This window comes from Oncorhynchus clarkii, chromosome 3 (assembly GCF_045791955.1).
Source record: "Oncorhynchus clarkii lewisi isolate Uvic-CL-2024 chromosome 3, UVic_Ocla_1.0, whole genome shotgun sequence".
NCBI classification, from domain to species: Eukaryota; Metazoa; Chordata; class Actinopteri; order Salmoniformes; family Salmonidae; genus Oncorhynchus; species Oncorhynchus clarkii.
The window spans coordinates 35,639,578-35,651,683 of NC_092149.1; the positions used below are offsets into that span (position 1 = coordinate 35,639,578).

General features: G+C 47.1%; 1 protein-coding gene across 1 annotated transcript in view; it reads left to right on the forward strand.

Moving 5' to 3' along the window:
- LOC139394446 (zinc finger protein 407-like) overlaps positions 1–12,106 on the forward strand; it is a 191,980-nt gene that overhangs the window by 116,114 nt on the left and 63,760 nt on the right. The window contains exon 5 of the mRNA XM_071142517.1: positions 5,219–5,385. Coding sequence (XP_070998618.1) covers positions 5,219–5,385 — 167 coding nt within the window. The remainder of the gene's footprint in view (positions 1–5,218; positions 5,386–12,106) is intronic.

A 12,106-nucleotide genomic window follows, 5' to 3' on the forward strand; every position in this document is an offset into this window, starting at 1 on the left:
TTAGGAGCTAGGGTTAGTTTTAGGGTTATGGTTAGAATGAGTGTTAAGGTTAGAATATAGGGTTAGGAGCTAGGGTTAGTTTTAGGGTTAGGAGCTAGGGTTAGTTTTAGGGTTATGGTTAGAATGAGTGTTAAGGTGTAACGCTCAATGAGTGAATAGGTGTGGAGTCAGGCGCAGAGAGCAAAGGATGCGGGAAAAAAACACGCTTTAATGTCCAAAATCAAAAAGAACTAAATAGTTATACCCAACACAGGCGTAACTATTACTACAATAAGTACCCTTAGGTAAAAATACCTGGACAGCAAGAAAACCCAACAAAACACTAACACCTCTCACAAATACAGAAGAACAAGCCCGCACTAACAGAAGCGGGCTAAACAAACTTAAATAACACCACCCTAACAACCAAACAATGAACAGGTGAAAACAATTAGACAAAACCAAACGAACATGGAACAAAAGATCGGTGGCAGCTAGTAGAATGGCGACGACACCCGGCACCCGAACAAGAAGGGGAGCCACCTTCGGTAATATTCGTGACACAAGGTTAGAATATAGGGTTAGGAGCTAAGGTTAGTTTTAGGGTTTCGGCTCCTCCTAAGTTTTAGGGTTTCGGCTCCTCCTAAGGCACTACATCTCAGTGCAAGAGGCGTCACTATAGTACCTGGTTCGAATCCAGGCTGTATCACATCTCGCCGTGATTGGGAGTCCCATAGGGCGGCGCACAATTGGCCCAGCATCGTCCGGGTTTGGCCGGAGTAGGCCGTCATTGTTAAAAATAATTTGTTCTTAACTGACTTGCCTAGTTAAATAAAGGTTAAATAAATCAAATAAAATGAAATAGGGTTAAGGTTAGGGGTTAGAGAAAATAGTATTTTGAATGGGACTAGTTGTACAATACTGTGTGCGTGTGCGTGTGCGTGTGCGTGTGTGTGTGTGTGTGTGTGTACCAACACAATTGCGCTCCTTGTCATCATGTGTAATTGAGATCTAAGGTGTGCCTGTTAATTTCATACAAGTGGAAACCTGATGAGCAGCAACCACAACAAAAATAAATACAACTCTAATTATATCTAACAAATAATAGAAAGGCCTCCTGTTTCTTACCCCTCTCTCATCCTCTTTTCTTTTTCATCTCTCTCTCTCTCATCCTCTTTTCTTTTTCATCTCTCTCTCTCTCTCTCTCTCTCTCTCTCTCTCTCATCCTCTTTTCTTTTTCATCTCTCTCTCTCTCTCTCTCATCCTCTTTTCTTTTTCATCTCTCTCTCTCTCTCTCTCTCATCCTCTTTTCTTTTTCATCTCTCTCTCTCTCTCTCTCTCATCCTCTTTTCTTTTTCATCTCTCTCTCTCTCTCTCTCTCTCTCTCATCCTCTTTTCTTTTTCATCTCTCTCTCTCTCTCTCTCTCTCTCTCTCATCCTCTTTTCTTTTTCATCTCTCTCTCTCTCTCTCTCTCTCTCTCTCTCTCTCTCTCTCTCATCCTCTTTTCTTTTTCATCTCTCTCTCTCTCTCATCCTCTTTTCTTTTTCATCTCTCTCTCTCTCATCCTCTTTTCTTTTTCATCTCTCTCTCTCTCTCTCTCTCTCTCTCTCATCCTCTTTTCTTTTTCATCTCTCTCTCTCTCTCTCTCTCATCCTCTTTTCTTTTTCATCTCTCTCTCTCTCATCCTCTTTTCTTTTTCATCTCTCTCTCTCTCTCTCTCTCATCCTCTTTTCTTTTTCATCTCTCTCTCTCTCATCCTCTTTTCTTTTTCATCTCTCTCTCTCTCATCCTCTTTTCTTTTTCATCTCTCTCTCTCTCTCTCTCTCTCTCTCTCTCTCTCTCTCTCTCTCTCTCTCTCTCATCCTCTTTTCTTTTTCATCTCTCTCTCTCTCATCCTCTTTTCTTTTTCATCTCTCTCTCTCTCTCTCTCTCATCCTCTTTTCTTTTTCATCTCTCTCTCTCTCTCTCTCTCTCTCTCTCTCATCCTCTTTTCTTTTTCATCTCTCTCTCTCTCTCATCCTCTTTTCTTTTTCATCTCTCTCTTTCTCTCTCTCTCTCATCCTCTTTTCCTTTTCATCTCTCTCTCTCTCTCATCCTGTTTTCCCCTCTCTCCCTCTCTCTCTCTCCCTCTCTCTGTCTCTCTCCCTCCCTCTGTCTCTGGCCTGCTTTGCCTTGCTCCTGACTGTTTAGAGGTGGTAGGCTCCATGCATATGTATAGGGGCTAGACTGTGGATCGTGACGTGATGTGACACGTGGATGACAAGATCAAAGAGCTCCATCTGATCTGGTGAAAACAGACGCAATACCCCCTCTCATCCATACCAAACCCCCACTGATCAGTCTACTGCAGGCACCATGCCTCCTCAACACTCACGCACACACACACACACACACAGAGAGAAAGAGGCAGGCAGAAAAAGAGGCCCACGTTAAGGCCTAGCGTTGAAATGGCGCCCCACGATAAACAATGGCCCCGTTTAGCTCATAAAACAGGAGTGTTGTGTATAATGTTCACACTAAAAGACAGCATTTCTTCATTCATCTGATTTACCTCTCCCACGGCGGGGGACTGGCTCTTGCAGAAATACTAGAGAGAGAGAGAAAGAGAGAGGGAAGGAGAAATAGACATATATCTATTGCCAGGATACGATCTTTGGCAAGTCACGGCATGGAGCGAATGACTGGGAAGATTTTGAATATGCCTGCGAGATTAGGCCAAGGTGATATAGACACTTTTTTTTAGAATGTGTGTTTGAGTTCGGTCGTGGTAATGGATGTTGAAGCTGCCGTCTCCTAAGACTGGGATGATAGTGGGACGCGACAAGCGTATCTGTGAGCGAGATGATAGATTTGTCCTCCTTTGAATGTAGAATGATATAAACTGACATTCAAACGTTTGGGGTCACTTAGAAATGTCCATTTTTGTGAGAAAAGCTAATGTTTTCGTCCATTTAAGATAACAGCAAATTGATCAAAACTACAGTGTAGACATTGTTAATGTTGTAAATGACTATTGTAGCTGGAAATGGCAGATTTTTATGGAATATCTACATAGGCGTACAGAGGACCATTATCAACAACCATCACTCCTGTGTTCCAATGGCACGTTGTGTTAGCTAATCCAAGTTTATCATTTTAATGGCTAATTGATCATTAGAAAACCCTTTTGCAATTATCTTAGCACAGCTGTTGTTCTGATTAAAGAAGCAATAAAACTGTCCTTCTTTAGTTGAGTATCTGGAGCATCAGCATTTGTGTGTTCGATTACAGGCTCAAAATGGCCAGAAACAAAGACTTTCTTCTAAAACTCGTCAGTCTATTATTGTACTGAGAAATGAAGGCTATTCCATGCGAGAAATTGACAAGAAACTGAAGATCTCGTACAATACTGTGTACTACTCCCTTTACAGAGCAGCGCAAACGGTAGTGTATCAGTGAAGTACGTGTGTGTCCCTGTCTCTCTCTTCTCTCTCTCTTACTCCCCACTCTCTTTCTGTCTCCACGTCCCTGTCTCTCTCTCCTCTCTCTCTTACTCCCCACTCTCTTTCTGTCTCCACCTCCCTGTCTCTCTCTCCTCTCTCTCTAACTCCCCACTCTCTTTCTGTCTCCACCTCCCTGTCTCTCTCCTCTCTCTCTTACTCCCCACTCTCTTTCTGTCTCCACCTCCCTGTCTCTCTCTCCTCTCTCTCTTACCTCCCACTCTCTTTCTGTCTCCACCTCCCTGTCTCTCTCTCCTCTCTCTCTTACTCCCCACTCTCTTTCTGTCTCCACCTCCCTGTCTCTCTCTCCTCTCTCTCTTACTCCCCACTCTCTTTCTGTCTCCACCTCTCTGTCTCTCTTCTCTCTCTCTCTCCCTCTCACTCCTGACTCTCTCTCTCTCACACTCCCCATTCTCCCCATTCCTTCTCCCCCTTTCTACCCCCCCCCCCCTCTCTCTCTCCACAAGGAAAACGTATGAGTTTGAATTATTGATTTGTGACACATGCTCCACGCTGCTAGAAGTAATTATTTGTTCAGGTGAGTGTCAACATGGCGTGCTATGAAACAGATACCAGAGGCATTAAACAACACAATCGGACCTTAAAAGACGCCCTCCTCGCTAAAATAACACGCTCTCACCAGTCTCGGCACAAGACAAATGCTCCCGAAAATCTGACTTCACTAGTTTATGGCACACACATTTTTCATTCTCCAGCTAGGCAAAATTCTAGTGGTGGCCTAAAGATGAATTTGACCGGGTGGTATTCTATTGTTTTAACTAATGTGTGTGGCTTGTAGCTTAATTAGACAACTATGAATCTGGGACTGAGCACCCAACTCTGACCTGGAAGTATATAGGCCTATGTAATGCACCGTTGGCCTCTGTGGAGAAGAGCTCTTTCCCATCAACTGTGCTTCATGTCATCGCACAAAGACTGGCACGTCGGGCGGAGGAACAGAGGGAACGAGAGATACAAGGGAGAGATTGCTTGTGAGAAAGGGAAACTGGGTTTTAAGAGATGAGCATGGAAGAAAGATGAGGAATAACGGAGAAGAGGAGTTTGAGGCATATAGCCAGGTAGGAGGTCAAGTCTGATCTAGCTTTTCATTTAGCCTACAGTATTCCTGTTGGCCATGGCTAAGTGGTGGGAGACCCCTGTACAGGGCAACTCTACTCTCCCCACTGGCCCGTTGTGTGTGTGTGTGTGTGTGTGTGTGTGTGTGTGTGTGTGTGTGTGTGTGTGTGTGTCTGTGTGTGTGTGTGTGTGTGTGTGTGTGTGTGTGTGTGTGTGTGTGTGTGTGTGTGTGTGTGTGTGTGTGTGTGTGTGTGTGTGTGGACTGTAACAGAATTTCTCCAGTCCTCTGGGCCCTGGTGCAAAGTAGAGAATAAATGGTGGAGGTGGCAGGCCTGGACAGAAAAATCAATGCCTGCTTATACAGACATGACACGCCAGGAGCCCCAGCAATCTCTGTGTGTGTGTGTGCTTCTACTTCCTCCCTTCCCTACTTTACAGTCTTGGGTTTCTACCTTTTACCTCAGCTTTGGGACTAAATAACTCTCTCTTCTTTTTTTCCCTCCCTCCCTCCCTCCCTCCCTCCCTCCCTCCCTCCCTCCCTCCCTCCCTCCCTCCCTCCCTCCCTCCCTCCCTCCCTCCCTCCCTCCCTCCCTCCCTCCCTCCCTCCCGCCCTCCCTCCCTCCCTCCCGCCCTCCCTCCCTCCCTCCCTCCCTCCCTCCCTCCCTCCCTCCCTCCCTCGTAGGAAGTTTGAGTGTGATCTTTGCGACCGGTCGTTCAGTGAGAAGTGGGCTCTGAACAACCACATGAAGCTGCATACGGGGGACAAGCCCCATAAGTGTGCCTGGCCATCCTGCCACTACGCCTTCCTCACCCTGTCTGCCATGAAAGACCACTACAGGACACACACAGGTGAGATGCAACACCCCCACACACACACATTGTCTACTGTACTGTACTGTACACACACACCAATACCAATACATGCAGTGAATGACTACATGTTCACACAGGTGAGACACACCTTCAGGATGCCTACCTACACTACATATATACTGAGAGTAAGAATCAGTCAGAAATGAGTGCCTGTTTGGTGTGGCCAGACTGTTTGCTTTAGGTGTCAGTCCGTCAGTCAACCTACTCCTTGACTCCCTTTTAAAGTCAATGACTAAAGCGAGCAGAAGGCAGGACGGCAGGCACGGGGGGCTGGTCTCGGTATGACAGGCTGAGTGAGCGCCAGCAGGAGAACGGTCCATCCGTCACACGGGCCTCTCGCAGTGGCAAGGCGCCACCGACATAATTAGACCTTTTTTATTTTCATTTGTTTCCCCGAGAACCGTCACTCTCCGTCAGCCGGGGCCCGACCGTCACTCTGCTCCAAGCGCCTAGGTGTCACTTGCTGCAACAGGGAGGGCTAGGGAGAGAGCGAGAGAGGGGTAGGGAGAGAGAGAGAGAGGGGTAGGGAGAGAGAGAGGGGTAGGGAGAGAGAGAGAGCGGTAGGGAGAGAGCGAGAGCGGTAGGGAGAGAGAGAGAGTGTAGGGAGAGAGAGGTAGGGAGAGAGCGAGAGCGGTAGGGAGAGAGAGAGTGGTAGGGAGAGAGAGAGAGTGGTAGGGAGAGAAAGAGAGTGGTAGGGAGAGAGAGGGGGGTAGGGAGAGATAGAGGGGGGTAGGGAGAGAGCGAGAGCGGTAGGGAGAGAGAGAGAGTGGTTGGGAGAGAGAGAGTGGTAGGGAGAGAAAGAGAGAGTGGTAGGGAGAGAGAGAGAGAGGGGTAGGGAGAGAGAGAGAGAGAGGTAGGGAGAGAGAGAGAGGGGTAGGGAGAGAGCGAGAGGGGTAGGGAGAGAGCGAGAGCGGTAGGGAGAGAGAGAGTGGTAGGGAGAGAGAGAGAGAGGGGTAGGGAGAGAGAGAGAGGGGTAGGGAGAGAGCGAGAGCGGTAGGGCGAGAGAGAGAGTGGTAGGGAGAGAGAGAGAGAGGTAGAGCGAGAGCGGTAGGGCGAGAGAGAGAGTGGTAGGGAGAGAGAGAGAGAGTGGTAGGGAGAGAGAGAGAGAGGTAGGGAGAGAGCGAGAGCGGTAGGGAGAGAGAGAGAGTGGTAGGGAGAGAGAGAGAGTAGTAGGGAGAGAGAGAGAGTGGTAGGGAGAGAGAGAGAGAGTGGTAGGGAGAGAGAGAGAGAGGGGTAGGGAGAGAGAGAGAGGGGTAGGGAGAGAGCGAGAGCGGTAGGGAGAGAGAGAGAGTGGTAGGGAGAGAGAGAGAGAGTGGTAGGGAGAGAGAGAGAGAGGGGTAGGGAGAGAGAGAGAGGGGTAGGGAGAGAGCGAGAGCGGTAGGGAGAGAGCGAGAGCGGTAGGGAGAGAGAGAGAGCGGTAGGGAGAGAGAGAGAGAGGGGTAGGGAGAGAGAGAGAGGGGTAGGGAGAGAGAGAGAGGGGTAGGGAGAGAGAGAGGGGTAGGGAGAGAGCGAGAGGGGTAGGGAGAGAGCGAGAGCGGTAGGGAGAGAGAGAGAGTGGTAGGGAGAGAGAGAGCGGTAGGGAGAGAGAGGGAGAGAGAGAGAGAGGTAGAAAGAGAGAGTGAGGGAGAGGGGTAGGGAGAGAGAGAGAGAGAGGGGTAGGGAGAGAGGGAAGGAGAGGGGTGGGGAGAGAGAGAGAGGGGGATAGGGAGAAAGAGAGGGGGGTAGGGAGAGAGAGAGAGAGAGGGGTAGAGAGAGAGAGAGAGAGAGAGGGGTAGGGAGAAAGAGAGAGGGAGAGAGAGGGAGGGAGAGGGGTAGGGAGAGAGAGAGAGAGAGAGAGGGACGACTGAGGCCCTGATTAGTGACACCCAGAAAGCTAACTAAATTTACAGCTCCATGATGCAACACTTCTATTAATGGGCAGACGGGGATGGGGGACAGGGGGGGTGACAGAGGCAGACATTGGCGTATCATTGCAATCCCATTCCAGCACACTGGCGGGTTGACGTACACTAAAATATGATCGGCGTGTGTGATCTGTTTGAGCGTTGTAAATGGGCTCCTTCACAAGGGTCAGCTGCAATACTAATAAAATATGTAGGAAACTAAAAGTTGAGCCAATCATTCTCGGTGACATATAGCTGGAGATCTCTGTTACTTGTCTGGGGTGGGTTGTGTGTGTAGCAGGCGGGATGAGGACAGATCGGACCACTGGTGGGGGGTGTTCAGGAAAGTAGCGCGTGCCTGCGTTTGAGTGTGTGTCAGCATCGATGCCCAAGATAATGTCGCGCAACAAGATAATGTAGCGCAACAATTTCAAGGTGTGTGAATAGTTGGTAGCTGCACTTTTATGTTGTGCCGAACAGTGTTTGAGATATGCGACAGCACTAATCATGAAATGGAATTCTGTCTTTTAAACAGTGTATGTTCTCAGTCCTGTTTGCATTTGAATATTTTCCGTTGTGACGAGAGACAATGAGTCTCTATAAAACACACGTGTGCTGCCACCATTTCTCTGACTGGGACTGTGACGTGAGCAGCCGTCTTGAGGGACTTCCTGCTTTTCCTCTGTGTGTGAACACCTCCCACTCCTGGGCCTGCAATCATGTCCCCAACTGGATTCATTGTTCTGGGGCTGATTTGTGTGTTTTCTATGTTAATCACTCTCCTCACACCCCCCAATGTCTGAGCTGAGGAGGAAGAGGAGGAGGAAGGGTTTAGGAGGAGGGGAGGTAGCGTCAGCCGCCAGGGTAATTTGTAACGGCTGATGAATGAGCGTCTCAAATAAATAAATAAATCAGACATGTCCCAACCCACCCCAGCCTTTTCCCCAGCTCTTCCGCAGAGGGACCCGGCAGTGCCGTTTGCTGCGACAGGGCCACAATTGATTTCCTCATTGCCTCAGTTTGTCGCTTAATCTGGCGATATGCTGATAAATCTTTGCACTTTTGTCAATTAATTTCCCTGAGAAATGAGGCCCAAAAAATGGCGAGCACATCAATACAGCGGGCGGATTCTGTGTCAAAAATTAAGCGGTAAAATTAATTGCCCTCCCAACCGCAACCCTGCTAAAACATAACTAATGAGGGAGGCAATTATAGCTGCATGCAGACTCCTCCAGGGTTATTTAAAACACAGCACCCAGACACACATATCAAATCAAATCAAATGTGATTTGTCAAACACTTCGTAAACAACAGGTGTAGGCTAAAAATAAATGCTTACTTACGGGCATTTGCCAACAAAGAAAATAGAGAAATAAGTAATAACATGTCATAATAAAAGTCATAATAAATCCACCATGAGTAAGGATAACTTGGCTGTATACACGGGGCATCAGTATCGGGTCGATGTGCAGGGGTCCGAGGTAATATGTACAGTACATGTAACTAGGAATAACGTGGCTAGGCAACAGGATAGATAATAAACCGTAGCAGTGTATGTGATTCAAAACACACACACACACACACTCGCGCAGGTGCAAATAGAGGTGGTATATTTTGACTTCAAAGTACTTTTTTAGCAGGTCTTAGCAATAAGTGGATTTATTTTGTTAGGGGTAGAGGAAGTGCCAGACGAGTAAGAATAGTATTAATAGACCTGTTGAAAATGGCGCAAAGTTATGTGAGAGATTTAACTGGCCACTGTGTGTGTGTGTGTGTGTGTGTGTCTGTGAGTGACTGGGTGTAATCTGGGTTGCATTTTTACGACTGTGTGTTTGTCTGATCTGTGTGTCTCCGTGAGCGAGTTTTGTTTGTGTGTGTGTGTGTATGTGTACGGGCCCTGTGCTCAGTGTCTTTAGCCCGCTGGATCCCCTGGTGTTGACAGGGCCCCGTCACTGCCCGGTCCCCCACCCACGCCATCCTCCCCTCGGTCCTCAGAGTGCTCACCACCATCGAACGGCAGATGAAAAGCACACATAATTTATCGCCAGCGTTTTCACTAAAATAATAATTGTGGCGACTGGGCGCGGGAATCGATGGCTATGGATTTTGTCGTGGTGGGTTCTTGTAGCATGGGGGCATAATGAGTGATGGAAGGGCGACGCGTGGAATCGGGGGGTGATGGGGAGAAGGGAAAGAGGGGGCTATTTCTCTGATCGGAACTGTGGAGGAGGCAGACCTAACGCTCCCCTAACAGACTGCAAACGTTCCCCCTAACATTCCCCTAATGTTGCCCTGAAGGTTTCAATGCCGACAAGGAGAAAGTGAGGAAGAAGGGCAATTTAAAAGCCCAAAGATTTCAATCATTCCAGAATGAACAAATAGGAATCCTCTATAGCTAAGGGGAAAAGTACCTATTTAAGACTGGTGGTTTTCTCATCTTAAGTGGCACTGCGTTAGAACACTCCTCACAGTCGAGTGGGTTTAAATGGGTGTAATACGGGTAATACGAGGCTCCTCTCTCTCTGTGGATTCAATAAAAGCTGTTATCCGAAGTGAAAAACACTACTTTCCCTCTGCATGAAGTTGCCACCTCAATGCATTATCAATGCACAGTGGAAGTTCAAACTTTGGGATTGAGACTAGCAGTTAAGTGACAGTGATAGTGTGTGTGTGTGTGTGTGTGTGTGTGTGTGTGTGTGTGTGTGTGTGTGTGTGTGTGTGTGCTTGCGTGTGCATGGCTTCGCGCTAGCGTGCACGTGCTGCAAGTGTCCGTGTGTGTGTCTGTCTGCATGTGTGCGTGCCTGTGTGTGTGCTACTGTACCCACATGAGAAATTTATATTTTGCGGACATTACTGTAGTATATATACTACAGTGTTTTGTGTTGTTGTTGCGGATAATACTGCAGAATTTACTATAGTATTCTGCAGTATACCGCAACATTATATAGTAAGTACTACACATGATCGAGGGCTACTACAGTGTGTAGTATAGTATTCTACAGTATATAGTTTACTACCGAACTCTATAGTAAGTACTGTAGTATTCTATAGTAAACTGTAGTATTTTTTCTGTGTGGGTAGCTACAGCATGTGCCTTCTGTCCTGCAGGCAGACAGGCCAGAGCTCTGCACACTAATCAGAGTTCTTCCCTGCTGAGTGGAGCTGGCGTAATTAACAATGGGCAACAACAGGCTGGCACTGAGACACAGCACCATACTAAGCCTCTGTTATATATATATCGCTGTATTAACACCTGTAGGTCTAAGCTAAAAAATAAGATGTTATATCACATAGTAGTATGGTGCCCCTGGAGCAAATTAGGGTTAAGTGCCTTGCTCAAGGACACACCGACAGATTTTTTTAGTTTGACGGCTTGGGTATTTGAACCAGCAAACTTTTGGTTACTGGGCCCAACGCTCTAACCGCTAGGCTACCTGTCGCCTAACATAAGGAATTGTTTTAAGATGGTCATAAAATGTTACATTTAGGATCCCTGTAGGTCTAAAAAAATATATATATAAATATGTACAAAAATTATTTGCTAAAACATTGAATTTGGCATTTACTACGAAAGCCCGTAGAAACACATTGAATAACACATTCATTAGTACAGTCGTGGCAGAAGTTTTGAGAATGACACAAATATTAATTTTCACAAAGTTTGCAGCTTCAGTGTCTTTAGATATTTTTGTCAGATGTTACTATGGAATACTGAAATATAATTACAAGCATTTCATAAGTGTCAAAGGCTTTTATTGGCAATTACATGAAGTTGATGCAGAGTACATATTTGCAGTATTGACCCTTCTTTTTCAAGACCTCTGCAATCCGCCCTGGCATGCTGTCAATTAACTTCTGGGCCACATCCTGACTGATGGCAGCCCATTCTTGCATAATCAATGCTTGGAGTTTGTCAGAATTTGTGTTTTTTTTTGTTTGTCCACCCGCCTCTTGAGGATTGACCACAAGTTCTCAATGGGATTAGGGTCTGGGGAGTTTCCTGGCTATGGACCCAAAATATTGATGTTTTGTTCCCCGAGCCACTTAGTTATCACTTTTGCCTTATGGCGAGGTGCTCCATCATGCTGGAAAAGGCATTATTTGTCACCAAACTGTTCCTGGATGGTTGGGAGAAGTTGCTCTCGGAGGATGTGTTGGTACCATTCTTTATTCATGGCAGTGTTCTTTGGCTAAATTGTGAGTGAGACCACTCCCTAGGCTGAGAAGCAACCCCACACATGAATGATCTCAGGTTGCTTTATTGTTGGCATGACACAGGACTGATGGTAGTGCTCACCTTGTCTTCTCCGGACAAGCTTTTTTCCGGATGCCCCAAACAATCGGAAAGGGGATTCATCAGAGAAAATGACTTTACCCCAGTCCTCAGCAGTCCAATCCCTGTATCTTTTGCAGAATATGAGGTTTTTCCTGGAGAGTGGCTTCTTTGCTGCCCTTCTTGACACCAGGCCACCAGGCGTGCAGATGCACACACACCTGCCTGCTGCCATTCCTGAGCCAGCTCTGTACTGGTGGTGCCCCGATCCCGCAGCTGAATCAACTTTAGGAGACGGTCCTGGCATTTGCTGTACTTTCTTGGACGCCCTGAAGTCTTCTTCACAACAATTGATCCGCTCTCCTTGAAGTTCTTGATGATCCGATAAATGGTTGATTTAGGTGCAATCGTACTGGCAGCAATATCCTTGCCTGTGAAGCCCTTTTTGCGCAAAGCAATGATGACGGCACGTGTTTCCTTGCAGGTGACCATGATTGACAGAGGAAGAATAATGATTCCAAGCACCACCCTCCTTTTGAAG